Here is a 21,342-nt window from a genome sequence, read left to right on the forward strand (position 1 = left end):
ATGCTACTTTAGTTGGTCAATGTGCTTATGACTTATTAATATAGCAATGTTGTCAGCAAGTTGAACTACAGAAGCAGCATGAAGCAGAGTGCCCTAGTGTAAAGAGCACACGCCTGGGAGTCAGAGGACCTGGGTTCTAATCCCAGCTCTGCCACTTGTCTGCTGTATGACCTTGGGTATGTCACCTCACTTTTATGGGCCATTAATCTGCAAAATGGGGATTCAATACCCATTCTCCCTCCTACTTAGACTGAGAGCTCCATGTTGGACTTGGTTATCTTGTATCTACTCCAGTGCCTGATACTTAATAAGTGCTTAACAAATACCACAATTGTTATTACTATTATAATTATTAGAAGACTCAGACCCAATACTTTCCATGAGTTTAAAACAAAACCGAGATCTTTATCCATATCCAGGATGCCACTCAAGAGTTCCAAACCAAATCCTGCATCATAAATAGCACATTCAACGAGATGGACGACATAGCATTTTAAGACAAACTATTTAAGGAAGGAACTTTTCCATTTCCCAAAGGCAATACAAACTGATGCCTGAAGTTTTATTTGTTAACTATTTTGAAAGCTATAAAAAAATCATATTTTTTGTCTACCAACGCCAGCACCCTCAGGAAGTATTTTAAAACACAAAAAGGCACTCTGCCACTGCCAATTACCAAGAAGTGTTCATGGGAATCAAGAACTGATCAATCACCAGCATCATCCTCAAAAGGAGCATTCTGAAATTTTCCCCGAAAGTCTTTGTTATAAAACCTGAACTGGTGGTAAACAAACACAGACACACCTACACACACACACACACACACCACTAAAGAAACGCACCAGCATCTCCCATCGAACTGAAGATGCTCTCCGTGACACACATGATGGTGTCCGTGGCCTGGTCGTAGCGTCCGATAGGCTCCCCGCGGCTGGCAAACTGCCTCACGTGCTGCAGGAGGTCATGTAGCGCCTGGCTGACCACGCCGGCCGCCGCGCTGACCTGCTTCAGGAGCTCAGTGTCATCAGTGGCCGCCTGGCAGGCGCGGACGCAGTTCTCCACAGAGCGGTCCACCAGCTTCCCGGCTTCAATCAGCTGCTCCTGGCACACCGGCGAGCTGATGGTGGGGCTCACCACCTGTGGTGGGGAACAAGGCAGAGGGATGGCATGGAGGGGGACCACTGTTACTCCCCAGAGTGTGTGTGTGTGTGTGTGTGTGTGTGTGTGTATGTGTTGTGTGAGATATGACTGTAGTCTTTATCTTCTTGGTGTCCCTGCAGAATTGGAGCAGCGAACAGGAAATGCTGTTCCATTTTGCCACCACTGTGTTCCCTGACTTTCTGAATGTGGGAAACAAGGCAGAATGTTGGCATGGAGAGGGACCACTATGGCTCCCAAGAGTGCGAGTTTCCATTTGTATGTGTATGTGTGCATGAGAGAGAGAGAGTGTGTGCGTGTGTGTGTGTAAAAAATGACTGTAGCCTTTATCTTTTTGGTGTCCCTGCAGAATTTGAGCAACGAACAGGAAACGCCATTCCACTCTGCTGCCACCGTGTTCCCTGACTTTCCAAACGGCAGAGGATGAGTCACCTTAGCTGAACCTTTTATCCACTAGAGAGTTGTGCCAAAGCTTTGTGGAGGACTACAGGAGTCAATGTCTTCCTTAAGAAACAATGGGTGGGCAGCAAAGATTTTCCACTGAACTCACATTTTAGACTGCGTCCAACGCAAAAACCTCATGGGCACGCACATCGCTAGAAAGAAACAATAGGCCACTCCTCGGGTTTGTGAGAACTGAGAGAAAGGCAATTCTTTAGTGCGCAAGCTCGGTCACGGGTGTTAACAAGCATCTCTAAGCTCATGGCATCTTCGAACCCCTAAAATCAGCACAGGCCGAAGAAGCCTTTAGGAGCCAGGGGAAGGGAGAGCAGGCAACTTGAACTCGATGATGTGAGACATGGGAGATGCCTGGCAAGGGTATTACCTTGGCACAGGCCACCAGCTGGGAGGTGGAGAGGGCACACTGGGTCGCGGCGGCAATCACTCGGTTCTGCAGGACGCTATCTTCGGCGACCTGGGCCACATTTTTGGCCTTCAGCACCAACATGGCGGCAGCATTCGCAACAGCTTTAGCCAGGCTCATCAGTACATCCTATCAAAAAAGCAAATGGAAATAATGAGCACCACCAGAGAAAGTCACTTTGGACATTCAGAACACCCTGTCAGAAGTCACTTCTTTTAGATACAGAGACACCAGGTTATTTGGATCGCCATGGAAGTTAAAGACCCAAATTGCACAATCACTTGGCTTAACCAACGCTTATTTCTACAAAGGGGTTCAATTGTGGAAAAAAAAGGTTTCTATTTAAATAACCAATTCACTGTTGCTTGGCTGTCTGGCACTAACCCAGGGACATCCTGGATATCCTAGAAATGTGGTGGGCAATGAACCAGGAAACCCATTCAAACATCTGAGATGGCAGATGATGCAGGTGGCTGTAATTCACAACCCTGACAGGAGTTTGCAACTCTGAAAGCCGAAAGATCCGCTTTGCCATTTCTACTGTCCAAAAGGATAGTTGATTACGTTGCTAATGATGCTATTTATTATGTTCTTCCTCCTTGAGAACCCCAGGCTGGGTTCAAGATCATCAGATGTTCTGGCCCATATGGGCTCACAAGTGAAAAGGGGGGTGGGGGGTGGGGGGGTACAAGGAATTTTCTCTTTATTTTGTGAATAAGGAATCTGAGGCCCGGAGAGGTTTAGTGACTTGCTCAGTGTCACACACAGCAGGTCTGGATTTAGAACCCAGGTGTCTTGGCTTCTTCTAGACTACAGTCTGTGACAGTGGCTGCACCTCTACCGGCTGAGATATCTCCAATCAACAATCTGGCTAGTTATAGTTAACTGCCAGGTTTTGTTTGTTGATTTTTAAGAAGAGTTTTCCTATATCCTAGTGATTTAGACATACAGTGACCTTAGGAGCCATATGCTTAACACAAATTAACACACAGATTGGAAGTCTTTTCATTCATCAGACAGTGAAGAAGCAAATGGGGTAAGCAGAGCAACCTAGGGCACAGAGCATGGGTCTGGGAGTCAAAAGGACCCAAGTTCTAATCCCAACGCCGCCACTTTGCTGTGTGACCTCACTTCTCTGAGTCTCAGTTACCTCATCTGTAAAGTGAGGATTAAGACTGTGAGCCTCCTGTGGGACAAGGACTGGATCGTTAGAGAAGCAGCGTGGCTCAGTGGAAAGAGCCCGGGCTTTGGAGTCAGAGGTCATGGGTTCAAATCCCAGCTCGGCCACTTGTCAGCTGTGTGACTTTGGGCAAGTCACTTCACTTCTCGGTGCCTCAGTTCCCTCATCTGTAAAATGGGGATTAAGACTGTGAGCCCCACGTGGGACAACCTGATTCCCCTGTCTACCCCAGCGCTTAGAACAGTGCTCGGCACATGGTAAGCGCTTAACAAATACCAACATTATTATTATTATTATCGTTTTTCCACAAAATCATTCAGACCATGTTTCCCCATTTCTTAAGAAACTCCAGTGGTTGCCATCACCTCTGCATCAAACAAAAACTCACCACCGACTTTAATGTACTCCATCACCTTGTCCCTCCTACCTTGCTACTATCCTACTACAACCCAGCCCGCACGCTTGGCTCCTCTAATGCCAACCTTCTTACTATGCCTTGATCTCGTCTATCTCACCACAGGCCCCTCACACCCACATCCTACCTCTGACCTAGAATCCCTGCCTCCTCAAATCTGACAGTTACTCTCACCTACTTCAAAGTCTTATTGAAGGCGCATCTCCTCCAAGAAACCTTCCCTGACTAAGCCCCACTTTCTTCATCTCCCACTCCTTTCTGTGTCACCCTGACTTACTCCCTTTGTTTTTCTCCCCTCCCAGCCTCACACCACTTATGTACATATTTGTAATTTATTAATTTATATTAATATGTCTGTCTCCCCAGTCTAGACTGTAGGCTCATTGCGGGGAGGGTACTGTCTGTTTATTGTTGTATTGTACTCTCCCAAGCACTTAGTACAGTGCTCTGCACACAGTAAGCACTTAATAAATACCAGCAAATGACTGACTGGGCCCAGCCTAATTACCTTGTATCTACCTCAGTGCTTAAACAGTGCCTGGGACATAGTAAATGCTTAACAAATATCATTTAAAAAAATGTCCCATGGGGCTTAACAACTATTTTATGAAAGCGCCATCTTACAAGTGGGTAGTTTAGAGGAGGTTTGAAGTTCTACACTTTATGGGGGGTAGTGAAATGTTTATACGTTGGACCCAAACCCAGAGGAGACCTGGTAATATGCCATTAAAAGTTATGTGGAGGCCTATTAATTCTTCAAGTCAGCTAATAAAGTCAGAGGGTCAAAGGTCCTGTGAAGAATCAGTCATAATGCATTCCTTCCTCATCTGGTCTATTTACCTAGCTACCAATTCTGTCCCCTTCACTCTACAGAAACTACCCTAAAGTCACCAATGATCATCTTTTTTGCCCAAACCAATGGCCTCTACTCCACCTGAATCCTCCTAGACCTTTCAGCTGCCTCTGATACTGTTGGCCCACCCTCACCCCCTTCTCCTTGAAACATTATCGAACCTTGGCTTCACTGCCACTGACCTCTCCTGGTTCTCCTATCTCTCTGATCAGTTCTCCTCAGCCTCTTCTGCAGGCTCCTCTTCTGCCTCCCACCCTGACAGTGGGGTCTCTCAAGGCTCAATTCTGTGTCCCCTTCTAGTGTCCATTTACACTCACTCTCTTGGAGCAGTCATTCGCTCCCAAGGTTTCAACTACTACCTTTACACAGATGATTCCCAAATGGACCTCTCCAGCCCTGACCTCTACTCTTCTCTACATTTCCTGCCTTCAGGACATCACTACCTGGATGTCCCGCCGACACGTCAAAATAAACATGACCAAAACAAAACTCCTTATCTCCTCACCCAAGCCCTGTGCTCCCCTTGTCTTTTCCATCAATAAAGACAATACCACTATCCTCCCTATTTCACAAGATTGCAATGTCCTCATATACAAATCTGAACTTTATGTACATTAATGTGTGTCCCCTCCTCAAGACTGTAAGCTCCTTGTGGCAGGGAATGTGCCTACCAACTCTGCCGTATTGTACTCTCTTAGCACTTAGTACAGTACTCTGTACAGAGTAAACACTTAATAAGTACCACTGATTGCTTTTACCCCACAAAGATAGTAAAGCTACAGTTTTCCTTTCTGAGCCCCAAGGGAAAAATAAGATCTTAGTGCTTAAGGAAAGAGATTTTGAACCTGCTAGAGATGGACTGTGGAATTAATCCACCTGGGCTGTGATACACACCTACAGAATGAGAATCTTTTTAAAGAGCTTATATTCATTAACGGGATACCATCCCCTCATAACAACTGCTGTAGCTGCTGCCGGTAAAAGCTTTGGCAAACTACTCTTTTCAAAAGGTGAATATTGCATACATCTCCAAATATGTATTTTTCTTAATACCTTTGTAACACAGAGCTGAATATCTCCCCAGGTGAACAGGAGCAAACAGACACTGAATTTCAGAAAGGTAAAGGTTACTTCATTCAGTTTCTCTCCTGGATATAGTAGAGAGAGCACTGGTCTAGGCATCAGGACACCTGGGTTCTAGTCCGAATTCTGCCAGCAGACAGCAACAAGGACAAAGACTGCACATGAACTTGACAATATGCTACAACCCTGCCTTCTTGCTTGTTGTACTCTGAGCCTCAAAGGGAACCTCACCAACAGGGATGAGAGTGTGCTCGTGGTGGTGGGCAAGCCACTAGCACTAGAATCAATTCCTCGACCCAGATTCTCCATCCTAAGTGGCAGGACTGAGACTCATCTGATGTTCCTGACAGGTGACTCCACCATCATCATCCTAAACAGCGTGGCTCAGTGGAAAGAGCATGGGCTTTGGAGTCAGGGCTCATGAGTTTGAATCCCAGCTCTGCCACTTGTCGGCTATGTGACTGTGGGCAAGTCACTTAACTTCTCTATGCCTCAGTTCCCTCATCTGTAAAATGGGGATTAAGACTGTGAACCCCACGTGGGACAACCTGATTCCCCTATGTCTACCCCAGCGCTTAGAACAGTGCTCGGCACATAGTAAGCGCTTAACAAATACCAACATTATTAAACAGTGTATTATTTCTCTGAAATCTGTGAACATTTGCAGCTCTATTGACTCCTGCACTCTCTCCCTGATCCCTTTTGGAAGGGCAACTCTTTTGAACGGGGAAAGAACACACAGTCCTGCTCTGCTATCTGAGGGGAAAAACCGGAGAAAAACACCTTTAACATCATACCTAAAGAAGAGAACTCAGCCGAGCAAATAATGAAGATGGGGCTTTCAGAAGGCTGACAAGATTGAATAATAATCCTGCCATCTACCTGAGTCTAACAAAGGACTTTATGAATATGAATTAAGCATTCAAACATCCAGCGAGACACTAGGGAGTGGTTCTCAGAGAAGGAAGAAGAGCCATGTCACTGAGCAGTTCCAGTAATACCCTCCAAATCTGGTTCCTCGTGCTGAAGCTTTCAATCAATCAATCCTATTTATTGATTTTACAGCTTCCTGTCTGCTGGGTGCAACAATCTAAATTTGCTCTTTATATCTCAAAAAACTCTCTCCTTGTATTTTACCGTACTAGACTATGTACTAAACACTGTATTAAGCTCTGGGATAGATTTCTTTATATTAATGTCTGTCTCCCTCTCTAGACCGTAAGCTCATTGGGGGCAGAAAATGTTTCTGTTATATTGGTGTCTCCCAAGTATTTAGTGCAGTGCTCTGTATTCAGTAAGCACTCAATAAATACAACTTACACTCTCCAGTTCTGACTCCTCATGTTGAAGCATTAGCTTTCAATCAGTCATATTTATTGATTTTATAGCTGAGAGTCTAGTGGGTGCAGGGTGCAACAATCAAAAACTTGCTTCTTATACCTCATAAAACGCTCTCCTTGTACTCTACTGAACTAGAGTTATGGCCTTTATTACGTGCTGACTGTGTACTAGGCACTGTGATATGTTCTGGGATAGATACAAGATTATCCAATTGGACACTGTCCCTATCTTACATGGGTTCACAATTGAGGAGGTAGACAGGGCTAGGTAGGTTATCCCCATTTTACAGACCAGGAAACCGAGGCACTGAAAAATGAAATCATTTGCCCAAGATTACACAGGAGGATGGATCCCCAAGCTCTTTCCACTAGGTCATGAGCTACCCCCTGTAAGATGGAGAACGTGAGAGTTTTAGAGTTTCTTCTTACTTGGAATCGTTCATCGGTTTCATTCTCCCCAATCTGCCTCAGAAGCTCCCCGCTGGCTTGGCCGATACTCCCAGCTGCGGTTAAGACCGTCTGTCGAGGCTACGAATGCAAAAACACACTTTTAGAGGGAAAGAAAGCTCGATCACCCTTCAATCTTCGAGTCCCTTAATGAGGCAGTCTCACCAAAATGATTATGTAAAAGGGATTCTGCAGAAGTTTTCCTCATTTGGTCAAAGGGAACTGTTTGAAATTCATACCTACTGTTATTGAAAGTGTCAGTCAATTCCTGATTAACCATGATAGGAGGAAGGAAATGATACAGACAACACAAAAAAATAAATGATACAACTTGGGGGAATGGTTTTGAACATGAGTAAAAGGTGGCGGACCTTAGGTTCTGTCTAGGTGTAGGTGATGTGGTGTGGCAGCCCACATCAGCTGGGGTTTGTGGGCGCTGGGTCCTGCAAAATGGGTGATGATCATTGAGAAGGCAGGATCATCGACGGTGAGAGGTTAATAAAACCGGCTCTGGAAAATCCACCATGGTGATATCCATATGCTTGGTAATGGAGAGCACTAACAGTCTCTAAGCTGCATGTGGGTGTGTGACTGGGCAGTGAACATGAACCTGAAACATCATTGGGAACTCAGGAGGCTTACACAGAACATGTTTTTAATCATCCAGGCTGCTACTATCCTTCTCAGATCGAGTCTTAGGAGGGATGCAAAAGCACAAGAAAACTACAACTCCCCAGAGCATGCCCTGCACCACTGCCCAGCGTGTGTCATTTTGCCTTAATCCATCAAATGATCAGGCCCAAATAATTCTAGTTATGGACATGACATGGTGCTATAGGTGACATGGAAGAGGAAAGTGCATTCAGCTGTACACATCAATCGTTAAGTGGGGGAAAAGAAAGGGAGAGAACAGTGATTGAAAAGTGACCTTAAAAAGGGCTTTAGACCTCCTAGGATTTGAAGGGCTCTATCGGTGAGACTGCGATGTTAATATTTAAAAGGGGGTACGTTGCCTGCTTGTGGTCTTCTAAGGCTAAGTCATATCTGAGGTTCATCCCACATTTACGGTTTGGTATGGGACTGAATTCTGTGGAAACTAAAAACTAATCAGTCCAGCGATTAATCCTCCCGAATCCTCCGAGAACCGACAAATTATGAATACCTCCATCCAGTGGGGGAAACAAAGTCAGGAGATAAAACAAATGTCCTAAATGCTCACCTCTCCGGACGTAGGCTGGACGGCTTTCAGCAGGTCAGACACGGCACCAGCCAGTGTCCGCGCGGCCCGCAGTAGGTCCTCTCCGCTGCCCACCTCATCGTCCATTAAAGCTGCTAGGAGTTTGACTCCCTTGGACATCTCCGTCAAGTTGGAGGAGATGGTCGTGATTGCGCATCCCACAGCCGTGTAGTCTGTTTCGGCGGGGTCACCTGAAGCAGAATGGGAGGGGCCGGCAAGTAACTCCGGAGAAGACCAAGAGACTCGGGTTGGACACTAGTGAGCTGATTTGAGGGCTTGGGAAGAATAATTTACTGGGGAAACCTCTCAAATTCTCTGACCATGCCTGGGTCAGTCTTTAGCTGAAAACCTAACAGGGACAGGGATCCTACTTGCTCTACCAAATAAGTGAACAAAGCCAACATACAGCTCTGGACCTCTGGACACGAGGCTGTACACTCTTTGAGGGTGAAGGCGTCGCCTACCAACTTTATGGCACTCTTCTGAGTGATTAGTGTAGTGTTTTGCACACAGTATGTACTCAACAGATACCACTGATCGACAGGTCAGCCCATTTCAGAAAATATTTTCCTTCTCCATGAATGCTTTTCCCATTCTGCTGAAAACTGTTAATGCTTTTAAGTTATAAAAGGGAACTTCAGAATCCATATGGTTAAAGCTCTTTAACATGCAAGGGCAGCTTACAAAAGCCATGAGACTTTGTCACCTCTGCATCATGATGGCAGATCTTCTCACTTATTACTCTTGATTAGGTTATAATAACATCTTGACACTAAAATGACAAATGGTCTTCCTAAATATTTTAATGACATCTCCATGTAGGACATGAATTTTGGAGACAGTGATGGGAGTACTGAGATAATGCCAAAACAAAGCCCACTCTTTTTCGTGGATTGGAAAAAAAAAGTCACCTAACAAACCAATATCTCTTCCTACAATTTACCTGCTGTGAGATTAACAACAGAAGCCGTTCCAGCAGTGATAGCATCAACCTGAGAGTGAATTTCATGTTTTGATTCGTCGACTTTGTTTTGAACCCAAACCCTAGATGCCTATGAAGAAAGTCATAAAACAGAATCATTTATATGACATGCGGCACAACACAAACTTGTTTCACAAGACTGCTGACGATATTTTCCCTAAACATTTCAGATTTGTACAAGACTTTAAAATGAAACATATGTAACTAGCTCAGCTCTTATTTATTTCAATATTTCTCATTTAATGTGCATTTTACTTTACCCCATGCAATTTATTGGCTCTAATTTCTGGCTGCTTCATTATAAACCATTACCACAAATTCTTTTCATTTGCAAATTTCTGGCAAGGAAATTCTACTTGCTCTCTCAGACTGAACAAGTCAAAATGCTGAGCTGGGATAATCACTACTTCAACTCATACTGTTTCCTTGTTTTGCTAATACAGCCAATTCCTGCTCAGGCTTCTTTTAGTGACGTTAGTTACATGTGCTTCTACTTTAAACCATAATTGCATGAGCTGTCTTTTCTCTGTTGCAGAAAGAAGGAGGTCAGCTTACTAAGTGATGAGTGCCACCTGTAACAGAATGGCATAAGTGCTTTCCCTGTGCCATAGTATTAAAGTCAGAGGTTGGCAAATTCTGGTCCTAGGAGAGTATCATCAATGAGAGCAACAGAGAGTGAAAAGCAAATCCCAACTGGAAACCTCACTCTGCTCAGCACACAGTAAACACTTAACAAATACCACAGTTATTATCCTGCTACGATGACAGTACAGCACTACCCTGGTTGTTTAAACATCCCAACTTACTGGGTCCTGTGTTCAAAAAAGCCCAATTATCTAGACTGTAACTTCACTGTGGGCAAGGAACATGTCTACTAACTCTGCTGTACTGTATTCCCCCAAGTGCCTTGTACAGCACTCAATAAATACCACCGATTGACTTAAGAGGAAACACTGTTTACATTGACCAAATGTCTACAATGGCTTTCTACTGATATTTACCAGAGAAGCAGGGACTCCTTCCCAGTTAACATGCTAAGGGCGTGAGACAGAATACCAGATGGAGAAAGGGCCAATCACCTTCTGCGTGGGAAACGTAAAAAGATAGGTAGAGGGTACTCACCATATCTTGCCCTAGAGGTGGAAGATTATCAACTTCACTGAGGTCTGCCTGAGCTTGCTGGACTGCATGCATGCTAGTATTGATTGTCCCCATCAAGGCTTGCTGGGCTGAAGTCTGTGAAAAGAAAAGTAAACAAACACAAGGGGGTTTCAGCTGGTTATCCAAGTGGCGGAAATGTCTCTTTCTCTAATGGAAGAAACTGACCGCATTCCCAGGATTGTGACAGACCAGACTTGGGGGATTTCCTGTCCTCTGCACACAGAGCACAGAAGTCCAGGAGGAGATCTTAACAGAGGATCTGGGTTTTAATCCCGGCTCCGCCACATGCCTGCTGTGTCACCTTGGGCAAGTGACAACTTCTCTTGCCTCAGTTCCTTCATCTGTATAATGGGAAAATAAGACTGTGAGCCTCACGAGGGACATATACTATGTCCAATCTGATTAGCTTTTATCTACTCCAGCACTTAGTACAGTGCCTGGCACATAGCAAGCGCTTAATGAATGCATTGAAAACAAACCAAAAACATACACATAAGTTACTAAACTTTCAAGAGTAACCATGCAGGCAAACAGTGGTTTGGAAGGACTCAAGGACCCCCTTTGTTCAGTAAACCTAAGCAGAGAAACATTTTAAAAATTTCAGGAGGGAAAAAAATCACCTCATAAGTTCAAAACTGGAATCCGGCAACATTTCTGATAATCAAGCACTTGATATTCACCCTACCCTCAGCCCCTCAGCACTTAATGTACATAAACATAATCTATTTTAATGTCCATCTCCCCATCTAGACTGCACGTTCCTTGTGGGCAGAAACATGTCTTCCAAATCTGTTATAATAATAATAATGTTGGTATTTGTTAAGCGCTTACTATGTGCAGAGCACTGTTCTAAGCACTGGGGTAGATACAGGGTAATCAGGTTGTCCCACGTGAGGCTCACAGTCTTAATCCCCATTTTACAGATGAGTTAACTGAGGCACAGAGAAGTTAAGTGACTTGCCCACAGTCACACAGCTAACAAGTGGCTTTACTCTGACAAGCACTTAGTAAAGCAGTGTAAAGTAGAGAAGCAGTGCGGCTCAGTGGAAAGAGCATGGGCTTGGGAGTCAGCGATCAGGGGTTCGAATCCCAGCTCTGCCACTTGTCAGCTGTGTGACTGTGGGCGAGTCACTTAACTTCTCTGTGCCTCAGTTAACTCATCTGTAAAATGGGGATTAAGACTGTGAGCCTCACGTGGGACAACCTGATTACCCTGTATCTACCTCAGTGCTTAGAACAGTGCTCTGCACATAGTAAGTGCTTAACAAATACCAACATTATTATTATTATTCTTAAAGTACTCTGCCAAGTGCTTAGTACAGTGTTCAGCAAACAGTAAGTGCTCAGTAAATACAAATGACTGATTGAGCTTTAAACTGCCCACCCTCTCAGCATCTTCCATATACTTCTACAAATTTTTAAATGCTCATTGAATTACTTTAAGTCCTTGTTTAGCAGAATGAGTTCTCTTGTGCATGGACCATAATAAGAAGAATGCCCCACAACTCGAATGGGTGGGATTAATCTTCAAAGAGGTCAGTGAATATTGAGGTCTACCAGAGCAACACAGGCTAGCTTACCCAAATGAAAGTGTTTCCCAAGGGCAGCGTTAAGTTTTCCTCATCTCTCCTGTTTCTGACTTCTGACACCTTCCCTTATGCCTATAACTCCATCTGACTTCAGATCTAGCAGACCACTGCTCCCTCCATCTCTAAAAACCTTCTACTTGCTGATTTGTCTGCTGTGTGACCTTGGGCAAGTCACTTCACTTCTCTGTGCCTCAGTTCTCTCGGATATAAAATGGGGATTAAGACAGTGAGCCCCATGTGACAGGGACTGTGTCGAACCCAATTTCCCTGTAACCACTCCAGCACTTAATAGGGTGCCTGGCATATAGTGAGTGCTTAACAAATACCACAATCATTATTATTCTATCAATCCATGGTATTTACTGAGCACTTACAGGGTACAGCACTATACTAAGCACTTGGGAGAGTACAATACATCAAGGAGCTCACAGCTGAGAGGGGGAAGAGACATTAATATAAATACATAACAGATATGTACATAAGTGCTGTGGGGCTGAGGGTGGGGTGAATATCAAGTGCCTAAAGATACAGATTCAAATCACATGTCCTCCAAGAGGTCTTCTCGGATTAAATTTGCATCTTCCCATCTTATATCCACCCCGACTGATACTTCACCATCCCATTATCATCTAATAATTTGGGTACTTCTCCATCCAAGTCATTTCTCACTTGTGGGCATATCTTCATATTCCACCATCTCTTCCTAGATAAAATTTATTTTAGTATCTATCTCCCCTGCTATATTTGAAACTACTAGAAGACAGAAATAATGTCAACTAATTCATTCATTCATTGAGCACTTACGGTGTGCACAGCACTACATTAAGCACTTGGGAAAGTACAATACAACAGCAAACAGTGATATTCCCTGCCCACATGAGCTTACAGTCTAGAGGTGGAGAGACAGCAATATAGATGAATAAAGTTACAGATATGTACATAAGTCTATGGGGCTGGGAGCCGGGGAGAACAAAGGAGCAAGTCAGGGTGACACAGAAGGGAATGAGAGATGAGGAAAAGTGGGGCTTAGTCTGGGATTCTACTGAATTCTCCACAGTGCACAGTACAGTGTTCCTCAAGACCTCGCTTAACACTACTAATTGTCATCAAAGAATTTATGGAGGGCTTACTGGGTGCAGAGCACAGTTCTTGGGGGAACAGTATACAACAGAGTTAATACACATGTTCCCTGCTCACACTGAGTTTACAGTCTAGAGGGGAAGATAGACATTAAAATATAGTTATGCTTACTGGATTAATTTCCCAATTCATTCACATTTATCCTTAAGGCACAGTGGTTCATACCACCTGGAGTTACACTCCTTTGAGGATTTGCTCAAGGAATTGCATACTTTGGGTTTTGTTTTTCACTTATATCTACACTTTCATACTTATCGTATACGTACCTATTGCCTTCCATTATATTGTAAACTCCCTGAGCAGAAACCAAGAAGGCACACATCCCGACTGTGCCATTTGTTTGCTGTATGACTTTGGGCAAGAAACCTCCTTCTCAGTGCCTCCGTTGTCTCCTCTGAAAAATGGGCAGTCTATACTGTTCTCCCTCCAACTTAGACTGTGAGCATGGGTCAAGGACTGTGTCTGGCCTAATTTTCTTGTATCTACCCCAGAGCTTAGTACAGTGTCTGGAACAGAGTAAGTGCTTAAATACCAGTGTTATTCGTACAGTCGTCGGCACTCCAAACTATCAATTGATGTCAGTGAGGATGGAGAGGAAAAGAAAGCACACAACTGAGCCCTTACAAGTGGGGGCATGTGACCCCGGTGCATCTGGCCAACCATGACTTGCTGCTGCGGCGAGGGCATGCTGCCAATGTTGAAGGTCTCCGGCCCACTGGATCCAGAACGCATGACGGCAGGGAGAGCCACCGAACCGTGTTCCACCTTGCCCGTACGGTTGAACTGCTGCTGTAAAATGGTAGATCTGCAGAGGGAAATTTTCACAACTGAATGACAGAACAGCTCTCCAACCCCTATCTCGGTTCCTTCCCTTTGATGTTCAGAAGAAGGGAGTGTGGGTGGGCTTTTCCATTTCCCTCACTGGATTAAAGTCTTCAAGCCTTTAATTTTTCAAAAGCCTTAGATGAGGAAAGAGCACGGGCCTAAGAATCCAAGAAGCTGGGTTCTAATTCCAGCTCCACCACCTGTGTGAGCTGTGTGATCACGGGTAAGTCTCTGCACATGGTACATACCATTGATTGAAGTCACTTTACATCTCTATACCTCAGTTATCTTATTTGTAAAATGGGGGTTCAATCCCGGGACTGGGACTGGTTGATCCTCAGTAAGTGCTTAACAAATACTATAGTTATTAATTGTTATTCTGTGACCCATATGACCTCTACAGCCTTACCATCTCCTTACGATTTGCTTTCAAAGTAAAAAGGTTTCTGCAGGCTCAAAAGTATAGGAGAGTGCAGCTAGGCATGAAGTGACCACAGTCAAGGCCTCAATCAGTAACCAACCCAAAGAGGCTGGGAATGCCACTTGGGCTGGGCACGCTTCCTAGGTCTGCCTGAGTTCCCAGGACAAGCCGTTCGAAACATTCTCCAGCCACTGCCACATACCTCAGTTACCTCATCTGTAAAATGGGGATTAAGATTGTGAGCCTCATGTGGGACAACCTGATTACCCTGTATCTCCCCCAGCGCTTAGAACAGTGCTCTGCACATAGTAAGCGCTTAACAAATACCAACATTATTATTATTATTACTTCCCCTCAAGAGTGGGATTTCCCAAGGGCAAATAGACCATACTCAAGGCTTTCAGAGAATTCTCTTCAAACACTCACCATCTGAAAGGCAAGGAAAGCAGATACTTTATCTCCCTTTTAAAGATGTGCAAGCTGAGGCCCAAAGAAGTTAATGTGCCCAAGGTCACATGTAAGGGGAGTGGTGGGTCTGTCTCCAGACTTCTAGTTAATGCTCTTTCCACTAAGCTACTCTACTTTCAATTAGTGATTAATCAGTCAATCAGTGGTATTTTTTGAGCACTTATTATTCAGCACACTGCACTAAGCGCTGGGAAGAGTACAATACAAATGAGTTAGCAGACATACTCCCTGCCCGCAACGAGCTTTCAGTCCAAAGCAGGGGAGGGGGGAAATGGACATTATAAACTCAGACAAATTTTTCCCATCTTTTCATCCTGAAGGGGTTAATGGAAAAAACACTGACAAGGAAAATAGCTTTAACAGCTGCTTAATTCATCTGAAATAGAGTAACAGCCTGTCCCCTAGTGTACTAATGAGGTTCCACAACAATAACTCACTTTTAACAGCCGTGAAGATTATGTCATCAGGACGGCTCTTATTTCTTTGAAAATAGTGAATAAAATACTGAAGGCAAACTGGGGATGAAGTACAATGCCACAACACTTTTGGGAGCAATGAAGGTGCTCTGTACACCACAGAGTACCAAAATAATGTCTGAGCAAGAAGACAAAAACCTCCATATTTTCATACATCTCCTCCAAAGTGGATAACTTTACCATATCCTTGTAACAAAAAGTTCAGGACAATCAAGAGAATGTGAACTTCTTGACAAATTAATAAATGATAATTATGGGATTTGTTAATGTACATGCAGTTTTCTCACAAATTGTTCTCTAATTGAGGCACTATGTGGTCACAAAAGGTGACTTCTAAGCTACAAATAAGTCAAAAGTTAAATTACTCTTCCAAGATGTAAACACAGGTACAACCACAGCTATATGGAGAGCAACTACATCTCTGTACCAGAAAATGCCAAACAGGAACTTTTAACATCCACCATTAACTGGAATTCTATTTTGAAAACTAATTAATAAATGTACCCAGCAGATAACATGATGAAAAATGGCATTTTGGAGGAAAGGTGGGCCTTCTCTGGTATCTAAAACTTACTTTTTGGGAGAAACAGATTCTTCTAACATTGTTGACTCCTCATCCCCTTCTAGTCCAAATCTATCTTTACTTTGTTTCTGAAAAAAATGACAGAAAGTGAAATGAGTAGTCACAAATCAAAGAACTCCAAACAAGTAGTTGCAGAATATTTTCTTCTTTCAATTGCAAGCGTTATGAGAAACAACACAATCTACCTTCTTGAGGATGATATCAATGTAACCTGCAATAAGCTGGGATATCTGTTCTCCTTCAGTCGTTTGTACGGAATAGTAACTTTCCTGATATTCCCCAAAATCCTGAGCGGGAAGAAAAAGTATTATATTACACATAACCAGCATTTACCTCAAAAAATAAAATATACTATATTGGAATTCAATGAAGAAAAGGGTTTCAGTTCAACTTTCCTCTATATAATTAATTATACATTCAAAAATTGAATTAGAATGGATGAACCATAAATTACAAAACCTGCTCACTACAGACCTCATTGAAAGCCAGAAATACGAGGGTATTTTCTGACTCTACTGTCACCCATGTAACTCTTCTGGGGACAAATCCTACCATTTTGACCTTCCCATAATTCCCCTGAATGTGACCATTCTTTTCCTCACTAGGATAATCACTGCCATCTCTAAACACTATTCCTTCTGAATAACCACAATCTCTTCCTCTTCAAGCCCCTCCACCTCCCACCATTATTGTTCAACAGTCTGAGGACTAGATTATGTCTTGTCGATGCATTTTACACAGCTTCTAGCCCAGCTAAGCTTAGCAAACAGCTTATAAAAAGCTAAACCAAGGCATAATAAATGCTTTTGATGAGATAGGTTGAGAGCACTACCTCAGAGGCAGAGGGAGGGGCAAGATGATCCATCAACATCTCAGCCTTGTGATTTTAAAGATTATGGGACAGTCCAGAATATCAAAGTAAGCAACTACTAATTACTCTTTCCTTTGATCATTTCCCATGGCCCGGGGTCTGAACAAAGAAGTCCATAGCATTACAAGGCTGAGGACAGAAGGAAGGTGGGTGACCCTCCAACCCCAAAGCCAGTATGCTTCCATTCCAATATAAGCTCTCCCTTAGTTGGCAGACATATTCCTTGAGCTTACAATGTAGCAGGAGAGACAGTAAAATAAATAAATTACAGATATGTACTTTATATTAATGCCTGCCTCCCCCTCTCTAGACTGTTAGTTTGTGGGCAGGGAATGTGTCTGTTTATTGTTGCATTGTACTCTTCCAAGTGCCCAATACAGTGGTCTGCACACAGTAAACGCTCAATGAATATGACTGACTGAACTGATGGACAGTTCCCCCGACTGACAAAACACTACTTATTTGATGGGCCCCATCCCAGTCTTTCTTAACCCACAAAATGTGAGAAACCAATCAAACCCATTCCTCCCTTTCAAGACAATACCAGAGTGAAGCTCTTGGGGGAGGCTGCCCAACGCTTGACTGTTGTCAGAGGCCACTCCTGCAGAACTTCCTTGGTCTTTTCATCCACACGCATGACCGAGTCCTTGGTGATGCCAAGCAAACGAGGGACTAGCTTATTCTTCCCTTTCATCTTCTCCTGCAAGGGGAGACGTCCGGGGCCATTAACTTCTCACTCATTCACCCGACCGAGGAAACGGCAGTTCACAGGGTGGGAAGAGATCTTTTGGGGGAGGGAGACCTCAAAGCTTCAGAAAAAAAGTAAAAAGAAAAGTCTGCTCCAAAAGAACAGACTGAGCCTATCAAGGGTGAAGCCAAGCTTAATTGACACTGGTTCCAGATTAAATGAGAAAGGGGAGCAGAATGGACACCAAGCCTCCAGGCTACTGGTTCACAAGCATAGTGCTGGCAAAGAGAAGTCTGTGGCAGCCGGGAAGGGGTTCCTATAGAAAATATGGCTTGCAGCTGTTCTTGCCATCTTCTCCAGTCTATACTGCTTCTCCGGAACTATGGCTGATATGTGTGCAAGAGGCCCAGGAGGCTAGGAGTCACAGGATATTTTAACTGTGCATAAGCACCGTGGCCCATTGAAAGAAGCCACAGTAAAACAAATTCAAGCTGGTGGTCCTGTAAAAGAAAAGTTAGAGAACAATCCATTGACATAAAAAAATCAACAGTCAAAACACTCCAATGGGAATAAATCCTTTGTGGCCCCGCCCAACTCAGCTCAGTGCAGCTGGGGAAAGTTAAAAGCACTCACAGCTCAGAGTTGCAATAAGAAAAGTCTGGTCTTTGCTGCCTAAACCAAACACATAATTGCTAAGACTATTACCACCCTGACTTTGCCACACCTCAAATTTTGAGGACAGACAGAGATCATCAGTAGTTGACTTCACAAGAAGATGGAACGGAATGATGCTGCCCTTCCACTCGCTTCTTTGGTCAGATGAAAAAATAAAGCATGTAGGAACAACCCTGATTTGTATGTGGAAACTTCTCTCTAGGTGGTCCACTTGAGTTCTGCCTTGGTTGGTGGCACTTATTGTTTACCAAAGTTAATTAAAAACGTGTGACTCACTACACATGGGTCAAAGAGGCATCTCTGGACCCTTCTCTTGCCAGACATCAACCTTCTCAGATTTCACAACGTCACCTTCTACACCTCAAGGTTACAGAGCTATATCCCATGAAGCCATGCTCATGGCAACATGCCACCATTTCACCTGAGGCCATTTATCCGGGGTCTGAGACTAGATTCCTTTATTTCAGCGATGATGCTTATGATGGCCCTTGCCAAGTGACATTCCAAACTCAAGTTGCAATAGTTCACAGAGAAGGTTGCTTGCTGGCGAATGCAGAAATAATAAGTTTTACAAGAGTTCTCTTTGGAATGGACAACCTCTACCGCCTAATGCTCAAGCTTGGAAGTAAGATGTGTCTTCATGGTTAGAACATCAGAGTCCAATTAAGATTACCAGCTTTTCACTTTGAGTGTGGGGCTAAACTCTGGGTCGAGATTTGAGCAATGAGGCTTTGAGAAGCTGTAGTGTCGAGTTGGCGGGGTTTCAAGGGTTGTAGCTCCTGGGATGGAAGCTTCATGATACGGTGGTCGCCAATGGATGAGTGGGTAGGGAAGGGGGGGACAGGGAGATGGGGGACGGGTAAGGGGAGAGAGGAGAAGGGTCACAGAGATAAGAGTCACAGAGACAACACTCAACCAGCAAGATGGGTATAAAGGCTCTTTCCAGCTCTGAAGGGCAAGGCTTCACCTGAACTCCAAGAGCCCAATAGAGTCCAAAAGGATCCATTTGCTACAACGTCTGGTTAGAAAAAAGAGGCAGCAGAGCTCCCCATGGGCTCGAAATCAAGAGCAGCCTCTGCCCTGGACTTGTTACCAGTTGGGGTGAGATGAATTCCCAGCTTGCCCATGGTGCTGCCACTATATACATATTTAAACATTATATATATGCTCAGCAGCAATGCTTAAACGTTTTAGCTGATTAAAATTTCAGGGATTTATTTATAGTTTTTAATATTCAGAGAACATTAGTAGTAAATTAAATGATCTGAAACACTCACATTTTCACTAGACTTAACTTACAACCAGAAAATTTTCCGTAAAATTTATGTCTAATCTCAGCTCCGCTATTTTGGGAGTCAGTGCCATTATTTACACTTATCATCTTAGCCCATTTAAAAGTGACTTGCATAGAAATGACAGACTTTAATAAATAAATAAATGAAACCGAAAATGCATTGCTTGCAATTTCCCATATGTACAAATTGGAAAAATAAACAAAATAAATGATTGAAGTTGTACGCAAAGGGTCACATCACAACCTCTTCTGAAGGGATGGATCAGTAGCAAAAATAACCACACTCTGATGGGAAGCAGCATGGCCTAGTGGAAAGAGCACAGGCCTGTGAGTCAGAGTCACTGGGTTCTAACCCCTGCTCCGCTATTTGTCTACTATGTGGCCTTAGGCAAGTCATTTGAGTTCTCTTGGCCTCATTTTCCTCATTTGTAAAATGGGGATTAAGACTGTGAGCCCCATTCTCCCCACTTTCTAGACCTTAAGCCTGTTGTGGGCAGGGACTGTCTGTCTTTATTGCTGAGTTGTACTTTCCAAGCACTTAGTAGAGTGCTCTGCACACAATAAATGTTCAATAAACACAATTGAATGAATGAATGAATGAATGTGGGGCAGGGACTGTGTCCAACCCAATTATCTTGTATCTCCCCCAGAGCTTAGTATAGTACCTGGCACACAATACATGCATAACAAATACCACAATCATTATTATTATTATTGATCTCTCTGAGTTTCTCCTTTTTTTCCCCTAAATCCTTTCAAAAAAATCATTCTATAGGCAGTCTATAGAGATACGACACAACTGGTTCCTATAAAAATGCTTCCTATTTAAGACAAAGTTAAGTCATAATCAATATTCTCAAAAAATAAATGGGGGCATGGTTACTGAATCAAAGTTGGATAACTTATATTTACCAAAATTACTGAGAATTGTGCATTCAATCAATTATAGATGAGAAATACAGCTCAGTTAATGCATCCATTTTGAGACGGAGTGGTTTCACTATAGGGAGCCAACTTTTACTTCACTGTACTTATCTTTCAAAAAAACAACACATGCATGTCTGTAAATCTGAAGAACATAAGCTCCAATTCTTCTTAAAATGTTTAATTTTACCTATCGAAATGAACATAGTAACATAGTTTCACTAACCCAGATGTCTGAACAACAGAACTATGTAGTGCGAATGAAATATCCTGGAATGCTGAATGCATTAATGTTAATTATTTACACATTGCTAGAGCAGAGAGATTCCAGAACTTTGTGTGTGTTCTCACTTCCCCAACCCCATCCATCCACCCCAGACTCTCCCCCTCCACTCCATCACTGGAAACACCTAACTTTAGGACAAAAAAAAATCCACTAATCTTTGGGGTGACCACACACCCTGCCATGTGATTTTGGTGGAGCTGAGTTGTGTAAGGCAGTTATATCTTGGCCAGGTGATCCTACCTGAATGACAACTTGAAACTTTACTCCATTATTTCCCCAGTTTTGCTTCCTGTTGATCACTGGAAACCTTTCATAAAACCAATTCACCTTCCTATGAACAAATACCAATTCAACCTCTTTTCACTTGGCTCCTAATGTTGG

The 21,342-nt window shown here is 43.4% G+C and overlaps 1 protein-coding gene across 3 annotated transcripts in view; it reads right to left on the bottom strand.

Annotated features, from left to right (window-relative positions):
• TLN2 (talin 2) overlaps positions 1-21,342 on the bottom strand; it is a 488,673-nt gene that overhangs the window by 155,394 nt on the left and 311,937 nt on the right. For all 3 annotated transcript variants that reach the window (XM_029064739.2, XM_029064741.2, XM_029064740.2), the window contains 10 exons: positions 17,639-17,794; positions 16,409-16,510; positions 16,215-16,291; positions 14,075-14,255; positions 10,683-10,796; positions 9,522-9,630; positions 8,561-8,769; positions 7,324-7,422; positions 1,985-2,152; positions 843-1,137 (listed from right to left, as the gene is read on the bottom strand). In XM_029064739.2, the coding sequence (XP_028920572.1) occupies positions 843-1,137; positions 1,985-2,152; positions 7,324-7,422; positions 8,561-8,769; positions 9,522-9,630; positions 10,683-10,796; positions 14,075-14,255; positions 16,215-16,291; positions 16,409-16,510; positions 17,639-17,794 (1,510 nt within the window). The remainder of the gene's footprint in view (positions 1-842; positions 1,138-1,984; positions 2,153-7,323; positions 7,423-8,560; positions 8,770-9,521; positions 9,631-10,682; positions 10,797-14,074; positions 14,256-16,214; positions 16,292-16,408; positions 16,511-17,638; positions 17,795-21,342) is intronic.

Source organism: Ornithorhynchus anatinus, chromosome 5, assembly GCF_004115215.2.
Source record: "Ornithorhynchus anatinus isolate Pmale09 chromosome 5, mOrnAna1.pri.v4, whole genome shotgun sequence".
Classification (NCBI taxonomy): domain Eukaryota; kingdom Metazoa; phylum Chordata; class Mammalia; order Monotremata; family Ornithorhynchidae; genus Ornithorhynchus; species Ornithorhynchus anatinus.